The sequence below is a fragment of the Perissodus microlepis genome, chromosome 19 (assembly GCF_051167445.1).
Source record: "Perissodus microlepis isolate ML-2025 ecotype Zambia chromosome 19, ASM5116744v1, whole genome shotgun sequence".
NCBI classification, from domain to species: Eukaryota; Metazoa; Chordata; class Actinopteri; order Cichliformes; family Cichlidae; genus Perissodus; species Perissodus microlepis.
This window is the reverse complement of record NC_140479.1, coordinates 23,776,381-23,800,891: the sequence shown is the minus strand read 5'-3', so window position 1 is coordinate 23,800,891 and position 24,511 is coordinate 23,776,381. Positions and strand designations below refer to the sequence as shown.

At 39.5% G+C, this 24,511-nt stretch overlaps 1 protein-coding gene across 2 annotated transcripts in view; it reads left to right on the top strand.

Moving 5' to 3' along the window:
• Window positions 1–24,071, top strand: part of myo6b (myosin VIb) — a 44,112-nt gene extending 20,041 nt beyond the window's left edge. The window contains exons 18-33 of one of the 2 annotated variants that reach the window (XM_084914718.1): window positions 1,060–1,230; window positions 2,382–2,420; window positions 2,589–2,682; window positions 3,516–3,646; window positions 3,884–3,961; window positions 4,075–4,204; window positions 6,950–7,040; window positions 7,723–7,873; window positions 9,431–9,639; window positions 10,205–10,283; window positions 15,928–16,088; window positions 16,215–16,265; window positions 18,568–18,671; window positions 19,740–19,874; window positions 20,979–21,197; window positions 22,313–24,071. In XM_084914718.1, coding sequence (XP_084770844.1) covers window positions 1,060–1,230; window positions 2,382–2,420; window positions 2,589–2,682; window positions 3,516–3,646; window positions 3,884–3,961; window positions 4,075–4,204; window positions 6,950–7,040; window positions 7,723–7,873; window positions 9,431–9,639; window positions 10,205–10,283; window positions 15,928–16,088; window positions 16,215–16,265; window positions 18,568–18,671; window positions 19,740–19,874; window positions 20,979–21,197; window positions 22,313–22,512 — 2,043 coding nt within the window. In that variant the 3' untranslated portion in view covers window positions 22,513–24,071. The remainder of the gene's footprint in view (window positions 1–1,059; window positions 1,231–2,381; window positions 2,421–2,588; window positions 2,683–3,515; window positions 3,647–3,883; window positions 3,962–4,074; window positions 4,205–6,949; window positions 7,041–7,722; window positions 7,874–9,430; window positions 9,640–10,204; window positions 10,284–15,927; window positions 16,089–16,214; window positions 16,266–18,567; window positions 18,672–19,739; window positions 19,875–20,978; window positions 21,198–22,312) is intronic. The other variant, XM_084914719.1, reaches the window with a different exon arrangement.
• Window positions 24,072–24,511: the final 440 nt, after the last annotated feature.

Sequence of the window (24,511 nt, the reverse complement as noted above, 5' to 3'; positions counted from 1 at the left end):
CTATTCATGAATGTCATGAATGGAAAGACAAGGGCTTAGAACAAGAAGCAAACCACTAGTTACAGAAAACACCTAAAAAGGCTGCACAGTTTTGTAAAAATCCTCTGGGCAGATGAGATCAAGATGAACTTGTAATAATGGTAAAAGAAACATATGGATAAGCAATGAAGGGGTTAATGATATGAAGCATAGCACATTATTTTTCATACTTGTTGGAGCCAATGTTATGGCATGGGCATTAAACCCTGTCAGTGGAACCAGCTTACTACTGTTTATCAATGATGTGACTGTTGATAGAAGGATCTCTCTGCTCAGATTCAGCCAAATGCTATAAAACAGATCAGACAGAGCTTCACAATCCAAATGGATAATGATCCAAATCATTGCAAAAGCAACCTGATAGTTTCTCAAGGTAAAGAAATTGGATATTCTTCAGTAACCAAGTCAGTCGCTTGACCCCAAACCAACATGCACAAACAAGAAGCAGCAGAAGGAGGCTGCAGTAAAGAGCAACGTCCTGTCTGAACAACTGAAGAGAGGAAACAGTATTTGGTGATGTTCATGGGTTCTATACCTAAAGGATTTAAAACATTCATTATATTAATATACTATTTGGGCCTTTGAATAAAAATGACCTCAACAATTTATTCAATGCTTTTGTTACACCCCTTAAATAAAGCTGAACGTCTGCTCTTTCATCACACCCTTACTGTTTGATTTAAAGCCCACTGTGGTGGTGTAGAGAGGCAAAACTACAAATACTGTGTCATTGTCCATAATTGTTAGAAACATATAAGCATGACATATTAAGCACGCGGCTTGTTATTTTTATTTATTTTTGTTTTTGAGTTTTTTCACAATTATAATTTTTTTAATGCGTACAATAGATAGTTTAAAAACATTATTATCACAGTGAATTAAAAACACGTGTTGTCCTGGTACAACATGCTCCATACGTTTTACTGACTGACACATCCTGCATTGGGTTTGACCTCTATTAATATGTATAAAGGTCTTTCGTGATTGTACATGTATGGATTTGTCTGTGTGCACTCTCAGATTCGGTTTGTGGAGAAGAATAATGATGCCCTCCACATGTCCTTGGAAAGCTTAGTTTGTGAATCAAAAGACAAATTTGTTCGAGAGCTGTTTGAGAACTCCAACACCTCCAAGGACTCCAAACAGAAGGCGGGGAAGCTCAGCTTCATCAGCGTTGGGAATAAGTTCAAGGTCAGAGTGACGGTTAAAGGTAGTTTCTTGACTGTTAGAAAAAGTCCTTGAACATAAACATACCATAACTACACGTGAACAAAACCCCTTAACTTTACCAAAAAATTTGAATATTGCACTTTTTCATACCAAACACTAAGACGCTATAATATTTCATATTATTGTATCACATGTCGTCCAAATTAAAGATGAAATGCTTTAATTTTGACTTTTGTGCATCCTGGAATTTTTCCACTGTTTCATTATGTAGGTTTACATTTTGAATTTTATTTTCTTGATTTAAGAAATTTGTTGTTTTGGACTTTAAAAGTAAAAACACAATTATCACTATCCTTATTAGGTTTCAGATTTGTGATTTAAAAAAAGTAAACCAACTCTAACATCCAGACCTTTCCTGTGACTTTTCTCCTTTCCACTCTTCTTCTCATCCCTGTTTCCCTTCCTTTATTCAAGGTCCCCCTCTTAGATATCCTCCAGTCTTCCAATTCTTTCCTCTGAGAAATCCTTCCTTGGTGGATAAAGCTGGATAAAGTCAGCTTGAGGTATACTAGAGAGGAGTTAGAAAGCAGGGCTAGTGGAAAGAAATAAAAGAGAGAAGAGATGAGACACTTGGGGTTTCACACAAAAGCGAAAGTACACAACTTTCAAGTGCATTTCTTACGTATCCCAGAGACCAAAGTAATACAAGGCTGCTCATGACTTATCTCCCAGCTCCATGTGTTGGGCTGTCTTTTTCGATGAATAAAAAGTATTTGTGCACCATTTCAAACCTTTACATCATCGCACCATCTTTTCAAAGTCTCTGAGTTTCTGTATTACTAATGTAGCTTCTTTGTCATCATCACTTATTCACCAGATATGGACTCAAGCACAAGGACTGTGTGCATCTTACACACTATTTTACAAAGAGATAAACAGCTAGATTGTGTTATGGGGAGAGAAAATTAGAAAGATAAATATCCTTTGTTGTAATGATCAGTCTCTTTGCATAAAAGAGATGCACGATATTTACTGTGCTTTGGGTCTTGCATGACTATATATAACTGCTCCCCACCCTGTACGTATTCTCCAGCATGTGTGTCTTGGCGACCTTCACCACAAATACCCAAAATAAAAAATAAGCATTTCCTTTTGTCTGTTTTAACACACAGACCCAACTGAATCTGCTGCTGGAGAAGCTTCGTAGCACTGTAAGTAAAATTTACATCTCTGTTTCGCCGTCTATTTTCTATCCTTTTTCTCAGAGTCTAAAAACATTATTATAGCCTTTGTGTTTACTGTGCACACAAAATGGATGTTATAAAATGCATTTTGTGTATGTTTGACCAATATTTCCTAATTAGTCTTTGTTTTAACAGGGTTCAAGTTTCATCCGCTGTGTAAAACCCAATCTGAAGATGGTCAGCCACCAGTTTGAAGGAGCTCTTATTCTCTCCCAGCTGCAATGCTCAGGTAAAACCAAAACAGTGTTTTGATTAAATAGTTATAATTTATAATCTTTAAGAGAATTAAAATACTTCCAGTTTAGCTCCACTGTTAATGGAAGAGTTTCAACAGGTTAGTCTGACTTGCTCTTTGAAGCACTTCAGATGGTTTCAAGGTGGGAGTGGGATTATGTCAGTGATTGGCTCTGAGCCTTTTTTTATTTGCGGTGGTAATGGGCACAATAACAGTTGAAGTCAAGTGGGAGTCTACATGTATTGTGATATTTGCAGATGATATTGTGAAATGTTTAATTCTTCTTGGAGATGAGAAGAATGAACGTCACTAGAAGAAAGACAGATGAGAGGGAGACAGGTGGAATGGTGAAGATAGACGTAAGAAAGGTGGTGTTGTAGTTGTAGTTTAAATATCTGGGATGTTAGTACTCAAGAGAGGGGAAGAAGAGAGTGCAGGAAGGGCGGATTGGATGACAGAAGGACAGCAGCAAGAGTGAAAGGTTTTCTGGATGATAGTGAGATGTGCTATGGTGTTTGGAGATGGTGGTACTAAAGAAAAGGCAGGAGACCTAGCTGGAAGTGCCCAAGTTACAGACTCAAGATGGTTTGGACATGTACAGAGGGGGGATAGAAAAAATATTTGGGTAAAGGGTGCTGGTGTTTTCAATAATTAATGTCAATATAATCCTGCAACAGCCTTTATGAATGAGAACACATTAAAGTAGATTGTGCTATTGTGCCCCTCTTGGATAAGCATGGAGGTTTTCTCACATACATGCATGTTACCCGTCAGGGATGATGTGTTTTTCTGATTGCTTTCTCTCTTTGTGTGTTTCTCATGATTAGGAATGGTGTCGGTGTTGGACCTGATGCAGGGGGGCTTCCCCTCCAGGGCTCCTTTCCATGAGCTTTACAACATGTATAAGCAGTATATGCCGGATAAGCTTACACGGCTGAATCCTCGGCTTTTCTGCAAGGTGGGCTTAAGTTGAATAGTTTTCTGTTTCACTGAAGAAATCCAGCGTCTACAGTCGAGTTTAAACAACAAGCTAATCTGTTTAAAGTAAACCCTAATTAGTTGTGTAATTTGCAATGCAAAAAAAAAGCCACACTGACCCACTTGGGAAATGATTAATAAATATAAACAGTTTAGTAGCCTGAAACCCTCCACTTATACGATATTGTTGAGTCATTGAATGTTGTTCTTCTATTAGGCTTTGTTCAAAGCTCTAGGATTGAATGATAAGGACTTCAAGTTTGGACTGACAAGGGTGTTCTTCCGCCCCGGAAAGGTAAAATATTAATGTTGTAGATCATTACATACGAATCTGTTAGCCATAATATCTTCATTAATACTAAATTTGACTGAATTATAACTTGACATTTGGCTGTGTGTGTGCGCCAGTTTGCCGAGTTCGACCAGATCATGAAGTCTGATCCAGACCACCTCGCAGAGCTGCTGAAGAAAGTCAACAAGTGGCTGGTGTGCAGCCTCTGGAAGAAGGTCCAGTGGTGCTGCTTGTCTGTCATCAAACGTAGGTTCATTTCGTGACGAATTTAAAATAAGCCAACCAGCTTTAGATATGCCAGCAATAATATTTGTAATGTAGTCAAATAATTTCAGTTTTCTTTGCGTTATGTCATTCCTCTGCTTTTGCTGTAGTTTATTTGAAATCATTTACCATCTTTTAAGGAGACTGAACAAACATGAAATTACTGTCGAACATTAGCAGCCTCTTTGTAGCTTAAATAGAGAGTCCCTTTGTGCTGCCGTACACTTCGTCACCTGGGTTTGTGCTTTTACACTGATTTTCCTTTCAGAACATCAAATGAAGCAGCCTCCAGCAAGATTGAATAGTATTCTAAAAGCAGTTCCTTGTACCATTACAGTCAGTGCCAAGCTATTGATTTCCACAATTTAACAAAGTGCAGGCTGGCTTCTGTGTGTATGTGCAAAAGCATAAAATGAAATTACATGGCAGCTATAACAGAATGCTGCCTCTGCTTGACCACATACTCTGTGGATAAGTGGCCTGAGTAAATTTATACCCCTGGTCCTGGACATTATTTCCTTCCTGTGATTTCAGTGCTTCATTTTGTTATCGCTGCTTTGTTTGTGTGGGTGAGCAGGTGAAAGAAAGCCTTTTATAGTGTACTGCTGCTGATTAATAATAGCTATTATAGTAGTTCGTGCTACGGTGGCCCTGAGAGGCCAAACGAACTGCAACTTCAGAAAACACTTGCAAAAAGAAAAATGCTGCAAAAAGAAATATGCTGCAAAAGCACACAAAACACAACAGAAATGTTTCTGGGGAGACAATAACCCGACGGACCAGTTGCACAAACCAAAACATGTATGTATGGCTGTATCCCAATTCCTTAAAGTACGCAGCCTTAACGGTCCTCAAGGGCCGCGTACTCAAAGACCGCTGAGGCCGGAAGTGCGAGGCTTGTAGGCTTGTGAAATGGGACGGTCTAGCCTCCATCGTGCTGCCCAGGTTGCCTAGCAACCATGATAAACGCCGTGTGGCAGGCAGGAGATGAGGACTCAAAGTGCAGGACTCAGACTCAAGGGATGAACTCAAAACCACAGCTTTATTTGCTGGTCACAGAAAAACGGGCATACAACGTAAACTACACTGGGAAACAACAAACTAAAGCAAGAGGGACGACACGACACTGACTCAGAGAAACACAGGGTTTAAATACACTGGGAAGTAACGAGGGGAATGAGACACAGAAGGAGAGCACAGCTGGGGGAAATCAGAACTGACGAGACAAGGAAGCGTAAACTGAACACACTGAGATCAGACACGGAACTTCAAAATAAAACAGGAAACACACACGCAAAGACACAGACTCAGAGACGCGGGCTTAACACAGAGACCTGACTACACCAGAGGGGATACACAGGCAGGGACGACGGAAAACAGAGGGAGCACAGAATAAACACTGGGAAACCAAAACACAAACTGTCATAATTCATAATATCAAAAATAAGAGTACAAAAATCAAAAACACTGGGTCACCGACCCAGAACCATGACAAGATGTATCATATATAAGAGACAAATATTGTTCTTTTAATATGTTGGCATTATTAAATTTGGCTCAATGCTTACATATATGTGTAAAAAGAAAATGTACGAGCTGTGAAAACTGTTTCTGATAGAATGAAGAGTAGACTGATATATGAAATATTCCTTTATTGGGTGAGAAAATCAGACCATGTCATACAGAATAGATATCAGAGCCTTAAACAGGCTGACTTCTGCTAAATGGGTCAAACTGGGCAGAAAGTATACAAACACATAACATCCTTATAGAATATGATATAACACTATAGATCAACTTACCTCAGAATATATAAAGCATATAAACAATTACAGCAATATGATGCAACAAACACAGCAGTACTGCTAATCCAAAATACTCAAAGCTTCATAGAACTGAAACAAACATTTATTTTTAGGTCCATTCTGCTGCTGATACATACTTTAGGTTTCTGAATATTAAACTTGTTTCTGCCTTTCATAGTGTGTAACTTGAAGGCCCTGAGTACTTTCTCCCACACTGAAAACACTGGAATGATAACATTATTTGAACATTACCTAATAAGACTGATTCAGGACAGATAATTAGTTATTTTAAACTTTTCTAGCAGTCCTTCACAAACAGGGAACAGTCTGTCTATTCTCTGCATCTGTCAGCAGCTGCTGGCTCTTCCTCCTCCTCTTCCTCACACTCTGCTGAGTTTGTCCTGGTGGATCATCAGGGGTCCAAAGCCTCACAAATGATGTGCAGCAGTGGGTCCCTCAGTCTGTCCTCACTCTGGACACTTGCAGTTGTCACGCATGGAAATCAAATGTGTGCAGGATTCAAACACAAGTGTAACTTATAAATACATGTTCATACTTTTATTCCACAATCAGAGAGAAAGAAAAAGAGAGAGAGTGCAGGACAGACAGACAGGTGACAGTCTCAGGTGTATACACTGCTACAAAACAGCACAAGAGAAGGAGGATTTAGTGTTTGTGTTTTTACGAGTGCTCACTCTCAAGGTTTTCTGGTGTTTATCTTTTAAAGTATTGTTTTTACTACTGCATTTCATATTTTATTTGATTCTTCAAAACCTTGTCCTTGCATAACCTATTACTAGAGCAGGATTGTTATGCCACCAAGTACAAAGATGTATATAAATTATATAGGATTTAAGGTATGCAATCATTGAAAGTAGGTTTGATTCTATGCTTTGTGAAAAAGTATTTTCTTTCTTTTTAGTTAAGAACAAGATGAGTTACAGAGCTGTGGCCTGCATCAAGATTCAAAAGACTGTCCGCATGTGGTTGTCTAAGAAGAAGCATAAGCCACGGTGAGTCTCCTCCTGTTCCTGGGACCCAGAACTTATACAAGCCCACAAACACATGCAGCATCATTTCTGCTTTTCTGTGCCATTTGCTGTCTTTTTTTCACTTTGCACTCTCAGTTTGCTTTTTCTTGAAACTGGTTCACACTTAGTAGGTTTTGATGGCTTTACTATATCAAGCAAGTTTAAATCAATCTAAAAAGTCATCAGTGGACTGTGGAGAAATGGAGTATCACTATATGGGAAGTGTCTCACTGTACATGCGTTTTCAGATAGTTCCTTGCAATGAGATTTTGATTGAGAGTGGGTGAGTGGCAGTTCGTGCACAGGAAACGTTTATGCTGGCATTCACACATTTATATCATCAGTTCCACAAAAGAACTGAGAATTGAGTTCATGTGTAATATGCAAATAAAATGAATCCAAAGATGAGGAAACATTCATTGATCTTTTAATTCCTTTCAAGTGCTAAAATGCAAAGGCATCACTTTCTTTTCACATAAATGAGGGATGTAATAAAAGAGAGAAAACTAAAATGCATTTTCCTCAATTGGACTAAATGAGGTCTTTAACAGGGTTATTTTATTAGCGGTCATTAGAATAAAACTCTTATGCTTTCATTTCTTAGTAATATACTCATTTACTTATTTTAATATACTCAAGTCTGCATTTTTATCACGGCCCACAGAATCGATGGTATAGTGAAGGTTCGAAACCTGAAGAAACACATGGAAAGGTTCAATGAGGTGGTGAATGGGCTGAAGGAGGGAAAACAGGAGATGGCCAAGCAAGTTCAGGAGCTGGCTGCCGCCATAGATGCTCTGTTAGCGAAGATAAAGGTGAGGACTTTTAATTTTTGGTTCAAAGCATAATACACTCTGAGTTTTCTCTGTATGTACTGTATGTGGGATATTTTGTTCTTTTGAACTATGTATTTTAAGTAAGGGAAGATTTTTCAGATCAGATAGATTGTTTGAAGCCTTACTGCCTCATATTTATTGTATATTGCTACCTGCATGCAGACTTTTAGCTCTGTGGCACTGACAGTCTTCTTTTAGACGAAGACCTCATCCTGGAGTTATACACTATAGTCTGTCTTGCAGTGGCCATTCTCATTCTATCCTCCAGAATCAATATTTTCACTCACCTGAGGATTAAAAAGAAGAGCTTGTAGAGCAAGATTCTTCTTCTCTCCAATAATTTAATTTAGCGGGGTTGTTTGTTGCCCTCCCCGTGCAATAAACACCCACCTTATTGGACCCTCTAGGTACAGCAAATCATCCAGATATCTGGGCACTGTATTCTCCAGTAGTTTTGATTTTCTCTTTGGTAGTGGCCTGTATCTAATTAACAAGTTAGAGAGCTCATAGGTTCCTTGAAGTATCCTGACTCACACTAAAGAACCATTGACTGCTAGCTCTTCCCCCCCCCCCCCCCCCCCCCCCCCCCCCTCTATTCAAATAAGCCACTCTGCCCTCCTAATGTTGATTTGTTAGCCTATTAACACCCTTGCTGTTGACACTTACGGTGTTCTAAGTATGTAGAAGTTGTTTATGGCACGACATCTCGTTGTGAATAATGCATGAGATGCCAGTGCCTGTCAATCAGACCATTGTACAATAGGGACAAGACCTTGTCATCTTCCCTCCCTGTGATGCTGTTAGTGGCTCATTCTTATGAATGTGCACAATATGGTGACCTCTTCTCCCCCTGCTGATTGTCTGACAAGTGCGTGGAGAAGTGGGCATTGTGGCTGTGGCACTCAAGTGACATGTACACACAGTGTCAGTCAGTGTCTAACTTGTAGCCACATGGGATGGTTGTGCTATGGAATCAGAAAAGTGTGGGCATTTGTGACTCTTCTTTATGATTCAAATGGTAAATGGCCTGTATTTGTATAGAGCTTTACTAGTCCCTATGGACCCCAAAGCGCTTCACACATCCAGTCATCCACCCATTCACACACTGGTGATGGCAAGCTACATTGTAGCCACAGCCACCCTGGGTCGCACTGACAGAGGCAAGGCTGCCGGACACTGGCGCCACCGGGCCCTCTGACCACCACCAGTAGGCAATGGGTGAAATGTCTTGCCCAAGGACACAACGACCGAGAACCGGCAACCTTCCGATTACAAGGCGGACTCCCAACTCTTGAGCCACGATCGCCCCGATAAATCAGCACAGGGCATATTTTCATTCTAGCACACTCATGCTAGCCTGCTAACATCCTATCGGCATTTGATCAGTTTTTATTACTGATAAATACATTGTGAGAGCCATGTTTGAACTCCACTCTGACCTGAGGCCCAAAATCTGATGGTTGAACAGCTGAATAAAGACATGTATTTCTACTTTATCCTTTGCAATCATCCTTTGCTGTTTTGTTGAACGACTAGACCACACTGATGACCAGGAAGGAGATTGACACGGAGTATCAAGGACTGGTGAAACGTTCAGAGCAGCTGCTTGCTTCCATGCAAAAGAAGAAGCAGGAGGAAGAAGAGAGTGAGAGGCTGAAATGCATCGAGGAGGAGATGGAGAAAGAGAGAAAGAGCAGGGAGCAGGAAGAGCAGCGACGCAAACAGGAGGAAGAAGAGAGACGACTGTAAGTGCTAAGTGCAAAATTACTAGTATATGTGTTTGTGTATAATGTACAGTGATTCTCCTAGTATTGCCTTGGGAGAAACAAACTTTTATCCCCTACTCCACACTAAGAAACCAGAAGAAGAAAAACTAACAGTCTAATTTATGTCCACTCATTTCATACAGAGTGGAGTACAAAGAAGAGCAGATGGGTAAAGTGCAGACAATGTTTGAATTGGCCAAAAAAAGCGTAAGTGCAATAAAAGCTGCAGGGAAGCTAGTCCTGCACAGAGCTCTAACAGCTCTCCTGAGAAGCACAGATAAAACGCTGCAAGGTTAGATGTAAAATAAATATGTTCAACTCCACTCAATCGTTTAGCAACCAAAATGTGATTATTAAACACAGTTTTAGTGTAAAACAACTGTGACTCAAAAGACAATAAAAGACAAAAGTGGGGTCTGTGCTTCACTGATGTGGCACACTGGCCTCTAGAGCAATCAGCCTGAGGAGGAAACATTTTTTGACACTTTCAGAAATGTTGTTTTTAGTAAATATTCTGATTTTCCTTTTTGTCTCAACATTTTAGGAAAGCAGAGATGGAGCTGAAAAGAAAGCAAGACGAGGAGGACAGAAAAAAGAGAGAGGAAGAGGACAAGGCTATGCAGGTTTGGAAAATTTCCCCATTGAATACTTCCATGCTCTTCTGTTGAAAAGTAAAAACGTAAAAATTGGAAAACTAACAACTACTAACTTCTTCAAAATTCTCCTTTAACTCCACTGAATGAATTTAATGAAAGCCTTGCAGTTTTTATTTAAGCTTCTTATAAATGACCTGCACTCCACTGCAGTGGCAGACAATTTCAGTCCTTGGATTAAAATAAAAAATAGTGCTTTACTGGTGAGCGACCATCTTTGAACAGAGGCGGGGGTTTACGACACCAACTCTCTTCCATCTATAATCCAGTTTTGAGATCCCTTCCCAGACGCCTTAACGCCCACTCACATCCTGGGCCATCTGACCTCAGGAATTCGCATGATAAGGTGGGGCCAGGTTTCACAATGAACACACCCGAAACTCTGGCTGATTGGGACCCACACCCAGTTTCACACCTTGGCTCAGGCGATTAGAGGATCATCAGGGGGTCCTTTTGTCCCTCTGTGGGGGGATACTCCCACTAGGTTTATATCTGGGACTCTCCACCATTTGACCTTAGAACTGAAGAAGCTTCTCGGATGAGAGGTGAAACGTCTTCAAGTAACTTAAAGAAGTCCAGACGCTTTTCTTTGCAAGCTCCTTTGACTACGATGACCTGGATGACTGAGAACCTTCACAGACATATTGCTTTACTGGTTGCACTCATAGAATCGTGTGAAAAGAAAGTTTTCAAAGTCCTGTGAAAAATTAAGTACTGCCTGTGATTCAGTTGCCTGTGTAATAATTTAAAGTAACCCTTTTCAGTATGTTTTTGTCAGTCTCTCACATCGCCGTAGAGGAATTTTGGCCCACTCATCTGTACAGCATTGCTTCAGTTCATTGAAGTTTACAGGCATTCATTTTGCACAAATCACTTAATGTCCCGCCATGGCATTTCAATCAGATTGAGCTCTGGGCCATTGCAACACCATGATTCTTTTCTTTTTCATTTTGTTGTAAATTTGCAGCTGTGCTTAGAATTATATCCCTGGTGTATGATCTAGTTTGGGCCATGCTTTAGCTGTAAGGTAGATGGTTTCAGATTTCACCCTAGAAGACTTTGAAATAGAAAGGACTTCATGATCAACTCAATGACTGCAAGGTGTGGATATGAAAGAAGCTCTAAGGCTACGTTCACACTGCAGGTGAAAGCGCATCAAATCCGAATTCTTTGACCCTATGCGACCCATATCCGATCATGGTATGACAGTGTGAACGGCACAAATCCGATATTTTCAAATCCAATCTGGGTCACTTTCGTATGTGGTACTGAATCCAATACATATCTGATGTTTTAGAAAGCGACTGCTGTTTGAATGGTCATGTCGCATTAAATCCGTCTTTTACGTCACTGAAACAAGACAGATGCCGATTATCAGCGCCCGAGAAGACATCATGAACGCTTCCTGGCCATTTAGTGTAGATGTCAGTGAAACTGTTGGGAAGACAACGTTGGAGAAACATGAACATTTTATTTGTACTGTATAATCTGCAGATTCTGACAGAAATCTGCAACTATCCTTTGAAGCACCGCTCCTCTCTAAAACAGCAATAAGGATAATTATTAGGCCATATGTAAATAACAAAATAACCTTATAACTTTAAGTAAAATTGGGAAACGTAAAGTCCGAAACAAGTCTTCATTTTAAGGGCCATCAGTCAAACAATACAGGGAGTGCAGAATTATTAGGCAAGTTGTATTTTTGAGGAATAATTTTATTATTGAACAACAACCATGTTCTCAATGAACCCAAAAAACTCATTAATATCAAAGCTGAATGTTTTTGGAAGTAGTTTTTAGTTTGTTTTTAGTTTTAGCTATTTTAGGGGGATATCTGTGTGTGCAGGTGACTATTACTGTGCATAATTATTAGGCAACTTAACAAAAAACAAATATATACCCATTTCAATTATTTATTTTTACCAGTGACACCAATATAACATCTCCACATTCACAAATATACATTTCTGACATTCAAAAACAAAGCAAAAATAAATCAGCGACCAATATAGCCACCTTTCTTTGCAAGGACACTCAAAAGCCTGCCATCCATGGATTCTGTCAGTGTTTTGATCTGTTCACCATCAACATTGCGTGCAGCAGCAACCACAGCCTCCCAGACACTGTTCAGAGAGGTGTACTGTTTTCCCTCCTTGTAAATCTCACATTTGATGATGGACCACAGGTTCTCAATGGGGTTCAGATCAGGTGAACAAGGAGGCCATGTCATTAGTTTTTCTTCTTTTATACCCTTTCTTGCCAGCCACGCTGTGGAGTACTTGGACGCGTGTGATGGAGCATTGTCCTGCATGAAAATCACGTTTTTCTTGAAGGATGCAGACTTCTTCCTGTACCACTGCTTGAAGAAGGTGTCTTCCAGAAACTGGCAGTAGGACTGGGAGTTGAGCTTGACTCCATCCTCAACCCGAAAAGGCCCCACAAGCTCATCTTTGATGATACCAGCCCAAACCAGTGCTCCACCTCCACCTTGCTGGCGTCTGAGTCGGACTGGAGCTCTCTGCCCTTTACCAATCCAGCCACGGGCCCATCCATCTGGCCCATCAAGACTCACTCTCATTTCATCAGTCCATAAAACCTTAGAAAAATCAGTCTTGAGATATTTCTTGGCCCAGTCTTGAAGTTTCAGCTTGTGTGTCTTGTTCAGTGGTGGTCGTCTTTCAGCCTTTCTTACCTTGGCCATGTCTCTGAGTATTGCACACCTTGTGCTTTTGGGCACTCCAGTGATGTTGCAGCTCTGAAATATGGCCAAACTGATGACAAGTGGCATCTTGGCAGCTGCACGCTTGACTTTGCTCAGTTCATGGGCAGTTATTTTGCACCTTGGTTTTTCCACACGCTTCTTGCGACCCTGTTGACTATTTTGAATGAAACGCTTGATTGTTCGATGATCACGCTTCAAAGCTTTGCAATTTTGAGACTGCTGCATCCCTCTGCAAGATATCTCACTATTTTTGACTTTTCTGAGCCTGTCAAGTCCTTCTTTTGACCCATTTTGCCAAAGGAAAGGAAGTTGCCTAATAATTATGCACACCTGATATACGATGTTGATGTCATTAGACCACACCCCTTCTCATTACAGAGATGCACATCACCTAATATGCTTAATTGGTAGTAGGCTTTCGAGCCTATACAGCTTGGAGTAAGACAACATGCATGAAGAGGATGATGTGGACAAAATACTCATTTGCCTAATAATTCTGCACTCCCTGTACTGTTTGGTCTGGGTCTGAACAGAGCGCGTTGTGTGTGACGTCTTCTTTTGCACATGCGGGCCGCTTTGAGGGTTCACACTAGAGCGTGTTTGCTGTCACATTTTATTTTTAGTGTGAACAAGCAGACAAAAAAGTCGGATTTGATCAAAAAATCGAAATTGAGCATTAAGACCTGCAGTGTGTACGTAGCCTAATTGTCTCCTCTCCACCAATGTGCTTGAGAGTTGGTATGAGGTATTTATGCTGATATGCTATGTCTGGGTTTTTGTGCCAAATATGGAGCTGTTCATTATGTGCAAACATAAGATTATTTGGCTCAAACTTAATTATTCCAAAATAAAATTTGGTGGGAGGTCCACTCCTGGAAGGTTTGTGCTGTTGTGTTAACACACACCTGAATGCTCCAGACAAAGACAAAGCAAAATGCTAAAATCACTGCTTTCATAGAAGTGCTCCTAATTCCTAATGATCAGTTAATGAGGTGCATTTGATTAGTATCACCTGGCTGCTACTTATGCTCTTAATTCCTATAGAAGCTGTAATGGTTACTTAGTTTTTCACTGAGTGAAAACTTCTTTTTCACACAACTGTGTAATAAACAGAGCAATATACCGGCTTCACCTTAAAAGCCTATTTTTAATATTTGATTTCGAGCAAATTTGTTAAAATTGACAAATTACACACCTAAAGCGATGTACCTCCAAATAATGTAGCTCCAAAGCCATGGAAATGGCTCTAATGTTTCCCCTTGCTGGCAAACTCTGTCTACAGCTGTAACATTTATTTGCTGTTTGGTGTCCTACAGCAACAGCTGGGTCATGACATTGGTTGGACTCCCAGTGGATTACCCACAGGGTCTTGACTGATGACTCCACTTCTGCCTGGTTTCTGTTAACTAAACTAGTTAATCCCACCTTGTGCTGTCCAGTGTTTTATTATCATGCCCCTTAATCTCATCTCCACTTTACCATCTTTTCCAGCTCTATGTGTTTGCTGATTTTTGTTTCAGTACTGTTTATCTGTTCTCTCCTCTGACCTTGATGCTACACCATTTTTTTCTTTTTCAGTTCTATTTTTGTATCTCACCTTTCCTTACTTTTCATGTCTAAAGCCGCCCTGACCCATCCCCCCATTTTTATTCACCCCAGTCCAGTTGGACATCTGTATGCACTTTTTTCCCTAGAAGTGAGACCAGGCTGTCATAAGCCACATGTCCAAGAACACTGTTTGGAAAACTGGTTTGATCCACAGCTCAGACTTCAACAGTAAACTTTCCATGGGTGTCTGCTGTGACTTTCATAGAATTTGGCTTTATGTTCTCTGCTATTTTCAGCCATGACAAAGCTTACCCTAGCACAATAGTTAGCGTATTGTCTGTCTTGTCTTAATGTTGGTTTATGTTGGTTTATAATGGAGCACTGTAACAAAAAATAATTTCCCCCAGGGATCAATAAAGTATTCTGATTCTGATTCTGATATCCCTCACTTCAATTCTGCAGAGCTTATTTTCTTGAAGGAACACCGCTCAGACAAAAACTTCCCATGTGGTGTTCCTGTAGTTCGCTGTTGTATAATGAATATTTTTCAACACAAATAACTTTGGTAATTTCTGCAGCCATTTCCTTTTCCTTTTTCTGTCTTTCTTTTTTTTTTAACTTGGTGTTTCTTGTGAAATGAATGAGGGTGTCAGTCAATGCCTCATTTTACAAACAATACATTCAATTTGGTATATTCAGGAAACATTGTCAAAATCCCGAGGACAGTGCCAAAGAGTATTTATTGTTTCGGGTGTTCTCCAGTCGAGTTTCAGCCCTCGTGCTTCACTCTGGTCATGTAACACAGCTGCCACCCTACAATATGAATAATGCAGTATATTCTCACCTGGAGAGGTATTCATATTTAAAGCTCCTCAGAGAAAAGTATGCAATGAGGACTTCATTAGAGGCTTTCTATAATAAGACACAGGAGAAGAATGCACACTATGCAGCCTATATACATGAATATTTATTGATTTGTTGATTTATGTTACAGCTTTCTCTTAGCTAGTTAAAATGAAAAAATGAACACATAAAAACCTGGACTTTGAATTTGGGTCAAGTCTATAAAAATCTCCCAACTTTTGAATGTTTCTCAGTTATTTGCTTTGTTCTGTCTAGACAAATAACCACTAAAGCTTTATTAGCAGCCCAAAAAGTGGATAAATAAGTCTAATCAGGCTTGGGCACATTGGGCAAACACATCTCTGTGCTGTCTGGTATATAATAGTATTATAATATAATTAGTATTATAGTATTTTGACTGGAGCTAGGTTTACCGACACATTAGGCAGATGAATTAAGTACTGTGTTACGATACTTTTGTGTTTATGTGTCCGTTTACAGGCCGAGCTTGAAATCCAATTGGCTCAGGAACGTGAGGAGCAGGCCCAACGTGCTGCCGTACTCGAGCAGGAGAGAAGAGACAGGGAGTTAGCCATGAGAATTGCTCAGAATGAGGCCGAGCTCATAACTGATGAAAGCCAGATGGATGCAGCCCTGCGCAGGTAATGTATATGTAAAGCACAGTGCCCACATTTGCATACAGATGTATTAGGTACAGTAAATAAGCACTATTGACGTCAGTTTGCTTGTGTAACTGCCTTTTCTCCTGTTGCTGTGTTTTCTCCCAGTGATGAGTTTTTTTCAGATCTTCCTATCTCTTCATCCTCAGCCAGAGCCATGTAAGATATCAGCGCAGCTTTCCGTAACTGCCAGTGTCCAAGTGTACCTAACACCAGCAGTAGTGATTCACTCACTAACTCCCTTACTCGCTTAATCGCTGTCGTAGTCCTGAATCGCTAAGTCGCTTAAAATATCTGCAAGATTATAGCAATGATGCAAAAACAACACACAAATCTGTAATCCTCATTCTGAAAAAAGCGCTCCAGTCTAATTTTTTGATGATCTGCATGATTGCTTTTTCTTTTACAAAAGCAAATTTTAACACGAATCAGAAGATAATTCATTATATGTAATCATAATTACCCATAAATTAATATGGCACACTAAATCATCAGTGTCAGATGAGCGCAGTATCGGATCTTTTTGTTTCTGCAGGGGTTAAACCATGACTGCAGCCTTCATAGTGCTGGTGTACCACACAGACTGAACATACTGTCCTAAGCGATGGGTTCTGATTTGCATGCGTACAGTAGTTTATAATTTTGTGGCAGAATGACTTACTCCACTGTCGCTCTGTATTCTAACTGGTGGTGTCAGCGGCTCTTAACAAACAAAGTTTTCAATGGTAAAAAAAATTGGACTGTATTAATTCTCTAGTTTTGAGAGTGTTTTCAGTTAGAGAAGTTTAACCTAAATATGATTTATCTTTCCCAAAATGTTTAATACTAATATAAAATGTTTAGTACTCAAACAAGCTGTATTCAAAATCACGTTCTCATTCACTTTTCACTCTTTCTATATGAGGACACTTAGTATCTTTGTGTAGCTACAGAGCAGGAAACTGCATTTTGAGGTTATTTGCGGGAACAACTGCACATCCCATGTAAATATACAGCACTGTGCAGCTAAAAGGGAAGTGAAAAACAGATCCATTTACATAAACTGCTGAAAGTTTAACAGTTCTATCTCTGCTCTCCTTATACCTCTAAACCTTGTCCTAAATAAAGCTCGGGTGTTTCAGATATAATATGCATCACTGTATTTCTGCAGCTACATTGTGTTTAATGTTAGGAGAAAGCATTCAATAGCCTATGTGCGCTTTTACCTGTAGTTTTCAGTGAGCACAAATTACATTGGATCGAAAAGCTTCTTATGTCAGCGCTGGCTCCAGAGCCCATGTTGTAGACTCTAACTATTCCTGTAAGTCAGGTGACCTCTGGCAACCAACTAGAGGAAGAGAGACACATGTTTTGCATGTGCCTAGCACAGAGATTAGGCCGATTTTGTGCAGTAGAGGTAAGCACATTGGCTGGCATGGCCACCTTAGTAGCTAAAGAATATTGGAAAGATCACAGCCTCCTTCTGTCTTCCTTTTCCTGAATGGGGAATGGGATTCATTTCACATTTACATTCTGCCAGAAGCAAAGCCCCGGGCATCACATCCTTTCCACAGCTTTTTTTTCTCTCCGCAACAGAAGTAAAACCTTTTTTCCTCTGGTTTATCACCATTACACACTGGCACGCGTCTCAGCCAGCACTGATCATCATCTCAAATCAGTTTAATTTTTGCAGTCTGTGTGAATCTTAAATGGTAATGGTAATTTAGTAAATGATTCATAGATCAGCAATCCTCTACCCAGAGACAGTAACAGTTGTGCCAACTGTAAATAGAGGAGACAAATCCTTTGTATTATTGAATTAGCCGCCTATACTCAGCAGGGAAGCTGGAGACATGAGATAAGAGCTCTGCAATAGTCTGTTAAGTAGCTAAAACACCATCAATTGCCATTAGTTGACTTAGTAGTTGTTTATTAAAGCAGTGCACAGTTACACTTTGTTTTTCATTCATGTCTCTTTTTTTTTTACATAAATTTAAATACACTCAAAGTTCCACAAGAAATATTTGGTACAAAAGCTCTTCCACAACGGAGTGGAACTCTGCTCTTTAGCTCCCCTGCTGTCTGGCTCCTAATGTGAATTTTAACAGCTGAGACAATGAGGAAGGTTTATAAGAAGTGAAGTGATTGTTTCATTTTTTCACTAAGGTTGGTATCCTTAATAAATCTGCTGGTTGCAAATGTTCAGCCATTCTTTCTGCAATTTAAACATTAGATCTTAGTAATTTTTTATATATTTTTTTTAAAGTACATATGTAATTTTTTTCATTATTTTCTGATTTATTGTTAAAAGTAGCTTTTTCTGTTTTGACACATCCCTAAAATGTTAAACCTGAATCATATTTGAAAGTAACAACTCCCAATCCCTTGATAGTCCCACCTTGTCACACTTACCTGTCTTCACACTCACCTTCTTTTTCTTTTTTGCTCCCTCTCGCCCCCGCTCATCTGTTCCTTGCCATAGGGGTCCTCAGGTGCAGGCAACCAAAGCTGCTGCTGGTGTGAAAAAGTACGACCTTAGCAAGTGGAAGTATGCTGAGTTGCGAGATGTCATCAACACATCCTGTGGTGAGAAATCCTCAACCCACCCAGTTTCACCTCACTCAAAAAACAGTGTCTGCACATTGACTCAACCGTCAAATGCACATTTAGTTATTAAAGCCCTGATTGAAGGTCGCTTTTTTCAGTGGAGGTTTCATCACAAAATTATTTACAGTTTTCAGCCCCCACATTAAATAATTCTGCATCAGCTCATGTTTTGGCCATTCTGGTACACAAAACCATGGGGTACCATCTCTCTCTGCACACGCTTTTCATCTGCACTCTCAGTCATTCCTCGAGTTGCCAAAGTGGCTGTTAAAAAGCTAAAACTGCAGCTGTAGAGAGTGAGAACACAAGATGTCTTCCCTGCAACATAAAAAAAACCAATGTGAGGATGTTCCCACAGCTGCTATGGCTCATCGACTTGTTTTTTACTGTTAGAGAGAGAGGAAATTATCATCATTATGGAGGATGGCTGACTTTTACTCTTTCTAGTCATTCCCAGCCAACCTTCTTCTCAGTCAGCATGAAAAGCAGATGCCTTTATGCCAACATCTTTATAACTGCCACTGTATACAGTACTCTGATCAGTGTTAGGCACTCTGTTATCCCCGATGGGATTCCAAGGACATCTGGCTAATTTGTGGAACCCATTTGCTTTGATGGGATCGGTGGTGTTACCAACAAAAAACTCTGCTTTAAAACTGACTGATTATAGCCCGATGCTCACTAAAGGCGCTGTCGGTTTTGAATGTTTTCTTCACTGAGATGGCATGCTGCACCCTAAAACACAGACATGCACACACAATGTTTTCTGGAAATAGCAGTTCAATTTTTCAGTCCTGGCATTATGAAACTGTTGGCAGCCAACTAGTTGCTGGATGTCTTTACTGGTTCTTAAACTATATAAAATGGTAATTTGTGACTTATCTGTTCCAGATTTGGATTTTCTGTTGAAAAACAGAAGATAGATGTAGATTAAACCAGCCTGTGTTAAATAAAAATAGGCGCTCATTCTTCTCTCTTTCATTCTTCTGCCAATTTGTGATTGTTTTGATTTCATGCATGCTTACTGATGCTATGTTGTGGGGACAGACATTGACCTGCTGGCAGCCTGCAGAGAGGAGTTTCACCGTCGTTTGAAGGTCTATCATGCATGGAAATCCAAGAACAAGAAACAAAATGATGACGGGAGCGATCTGAGGGCTCCTAAATGTGTCACTGACTATGGTTAGTAAAGGATATTGTGTTCTGTTGCTTCATAATTCCACTAAGTGTGCTGTACGTGGCTCCATAGTGTAGTGGTTTACACATTTGAGTAACAAGGTTCCCATTTTGTTCCCAAGAGGAGACACAAATCTGTTTGGAGTGCATCAAGAAGGACATCTAGCATAAAAATCTGTCAAATCAAATATGCAGATCTACCTGCTGTGGCGACCCCTCGACAATAAGGGAGCAGCTGAAAGTTGCTTTAAACATGAGCATAAATTTGCACCCTCCCATACGCTGTATATGAGTACTGTAATAAACAGTCACTAATGCAAATCTTACTGCAGGTTATTTTCTCCACCTCAGCCCTTCACTTTTATTGGCAGAGACCCGCCTGTGTGACCTGCACACAGATAACCTGCCTATGTTTTCCAACACTCAGTTAACAGATGAAATGCCAAGGCCTAAACATTCAGCCACCTTCTGTCCGACTCTGTCAAAAATGGTTGTTCTAATTAGCAAATAACTGCCAGCCATGTTGCTAGTATGACAGCTTGCTTTCCTTCTCAATTCAACCAAGCATACTCTGTGCCACAAAACACAAACAAGTGTTACTCGGCTCCTTGAAAGCTCACAGTCGTACTACATTTGTCTTCCTGTTCATTTCAAAAACACATATTCGATTGTGGACAATGGGAACATTAGATGTTGCTTCTAATTTTACTATATTTTCTTGCCTTTCTCTTTTGATATGATGGCTCTTAAAAGCTTTACTTTGTTTCCTTATATTTGGATCCTGATTTTGGCCTGTACTGATGTAGCAGGGGTCTTATTTAAGACCACTTCATAAAAGGCTAAAAGCTGCTTTCCCAGCCTTTCCCTGTAGTGTTTACATGGGGCATCCCTGTTCCTTTTTGATCTTGTATGTTTTAAAAGCTGTATTCTTTGTTTCCTGTCCCACTCAGCATGTTCTCGTCTTTTACCAAAGCTAGTACAAAGCTACATTAATATAAGCCAAAATAACAGGTTCTTTGTTGTGAATACTTAAAGCTGTTGCCGTGAAAGTACAAAACCATCTCCTCTACTACTACTAATTTTTCTAATGATTGCACTGTGTCACTACAGCTGAACAGAACCCAGCTCCTCCGATGACGACCCAGCATCAAGAGGTAGCCATGAACCGGCAGCAGCGTTATTTCCGCATTCCTTTTATCCGACCCGCTGACCAGTACAAGGATCCCCAGAATAAAAAGAAGGGCTGGTGGTATGCCCACTTTGATGGGCCCTGGATAGCCAGACAAATGGAGCTTCATCCAGACAAACAACCCATCGTGCTGGTCGCAGGTGAGTCAACAGTTACATTTGTTGTGTGTGTGTATATATATATATATATATATATATATATATATATATAAATTTTTTTTTTTTTTTTTGTTGATTGATTTATTTTAGTAAAAAAATGTGTAATTTAACTCAGAGACTCTTAAGTTCAGTGCCACTGATCATTGTGATGTACATGATTAATAAAATACTTTCAAGAAATGTGTTTGTTTTGGGCATTTTGTGCAGCAGATTTCTCTGTTATATCCCTTTTATAATCTTGTGAGGATTCCTGATCTTCTGGATCTTCTGGCACTGGTTTAGTCTACGAGTTGCCATGAAGGAATGAAAAAATGCAGTTTCTCCAAAGTAAAATCTTCAGTTCACATTTATTCGCTATTTTAGCTCTACATGATCTTCCTGGAAGTCATGAACTCTCTGTTTGTGTTTTTATTTGTTTGTTTCTTTGGCTGCCAACTAATGTATGATTAGGAGTTTAGCAACCAAATATGGCAAGTATATACGTTAGGTCCCTGATAATCACATATTATGACATTATCTGTCAGACATTGTCATCTTGCCTACGAAATGATTTGCAGCCAGCTGTTTTTTGCATTTATGAACCTACGGCGCCTTATGAAAGCATCATATCTGTTTTATGTCACCACAGTGTCATCAAATTTATAGCCAAAGAACAGCAGTTACACATAATATATTATAACACTGTAAGCTAGCTCGCATGGCAACCATCTACCATCAGGCTATATTTACTTGTTTTTGCCTTTATGCACCTATAACCCCATATGAAAGCATCCTATTCTTTTATTTCACGACAGTAGCATCTCATTTATCTCCACAAAAGTTAAATTATACATGATATGATATAACGTCGTCACGTTGCCAAGCAACCACCTAACAATGAGCTAAAACGGCCCATTCCTTTTCTTTATGCACCTTTAACACCTTATAAAAGCACTGTATCATTTTCAGTTCACTGCCAGCAGCGCAAACACGCCAAGCATGGGCATGGGCATGTGGTAGTTTAATAAATAGATGACTCTGGCTAAAACTGTGTGATGTCAAGTGTCCAAGTGAATGCACTGCTAGTAAATCTTTAACCTTCCCCTTTGGCTGCTCAGGCAAAGACGACATGGAGATGTGTGAGCTGAGCCTGGAGGAGACCGGTTTGACCCGGAAGAGAGGGGCGGAGATCCTGCCCAGGCAGTTTGAAGAAATCTGGGAACGCTGTGATGGAATTCAGTACTTGAAGAAAGCCATTGAGAACAAGCAGGCCCGCCCAACATACGCTACCGCCATGCTTCAGAACCTCCTCAAGTGAACCGCAACACACAAGATAAGGGAAAAGTCAAAAGCTTGGTCTACGTCCTGAGACACAACACAACGCTATACACAGACAAATATAAAAGATGCACAGTCAGGTTGCAGAACACTGCACCCACAGTAACCACAGACAAAGATGCCCTAAACACACTCTTTCTGTAGACAATTTATGATTTACTTTATTTTCATTATTTTTAGATTTTCAACATTTCTTTACAGCTTGCGGTAGAACATCTCAGTGAAGTAGCATAACGACTTGTGGGGGGTTTTCTCAATCGATGTTTGTAGAATATCCGACCGTGAGGCCTTATATTGCAATAACATTACATCACAGAAGCCTTAATTGGTGCAATAAACCTTTTTAGCTATAAACCCGAAACCTTAATGGTCTGCAAAAGCAACAATATATTAGACAAAATCATGAAAACCTCAGCAGACGTGCTTTTAAGGGTTATAACTGTCTTCTAATTCTTTATGAGTTTTCTGAATATTACAACAATAATTGCCATTTAGTGTCTATAAATAGCTGCGATGTGGCTATGAATAATTGCCCATGCACTAGCGGCTCGTATGAGATGACAGTAATGAAAAACACCACATTTATTTGTCAGATTAAAGTACTTAAAGGTGACAATCATGAATACAAGGCCATACAACCAAGAGTCAAATTAAATTCACTTTGTATAGATTATATGCATCTAATGTAATAATGTGAAATATCACAGGTCAAATATAGAAGACTGTAATGTTATAAGTCATACTCACAACTGCTCACAACACAGCCTAATGAAGTAGGATACATTTTTCTGGCAGAATAATAATAAGTTGATTTAATTATTCATTAATGAGCTCTGACAACTCAACGGAATTTCATGAAAAAACTTATTTTGTACTGTTGCTCATTTGTTATCTGAGAGGGAATTGTTTTCATGTTTGCAGTTTTCTGGGTTTGGGGTTGTTTTACAGACAGTCATTTGTGTGCGTGCGTGTGTGTGTGCTGTGTTTATGTAGTATTTTCTTAAGTTGATTACTTGACTCCTCAGTGGTTATGCCAGGAATGTTTCAGTCATCTTATTCAAGGGTCAATCTTTGTTTAAAATGTAGTAGTCAAGAGTAATGTAACTATTGAATCACTCTTATGTGTTTTTTCTTTGGTTTTCTCTTGTATGTTGGCCTTGAAACTGGAAGATTGTAGAAAATAAATATATTCCTGGATTTGTTTTTTCTTTTGAAGTTATTTTACACAGCTGAAAAATCACAAATTAATTCACAAATATTCACAAACAAGCTGTTAATGGTCAGTGCTCAGTAAATGGAGCTGACATTCTGATGATAATTCCTGATAATAGGATTAGCATGTAGGTTAATTTAACAACAAACGCTAACACACTGCAGATGTCACCGAGCTGATGCTCGTGAGTCCAATTACGTGATCAACAGGATTAAAACTCAAGGATCTTAGGCTGTTTCAATGTACAGACTTTGCAGAAGCCTTGGCTCACCCCTTATTTCTTTGTATTTTGCTATAAAAATATGAAATAGGTGCACTGATTTATTAAAGCATGTGCAAACATATATAGAAATACAGTTTACAAGGCAAAAGCAACATTTGTACAATTCTAATGAGCTTGAAAGTGAATATTAGGTATGACTACCTTTATCCTTTATCACAAGCCAGAACTTCTCAAGAACATGACCATGACCATGTCCAGTTTCCTGGAATTTTGTATGCCTAGTTTTTGAGTGATAGTCCTGCTTGGAAAATTATATTTTTTGCTTGTCAAACTGTGTTATCTTTGGCGTTTTCATAGATTCAACTAAAGAAACTGGAAAAAAATGTGTTTTTGCAACAGGTTGCTATTAGCAATCTGTCCTTTTTTTTTTTTTTTTTTAATGTTTTAAAAACGTTTTCTGTTATGTGTAGACACAACAAGGGTTCAGCCAACGCACAAAGAGGCTGGAGAACAATTGCTGAAAACTACTAAAAAAGAAAAATT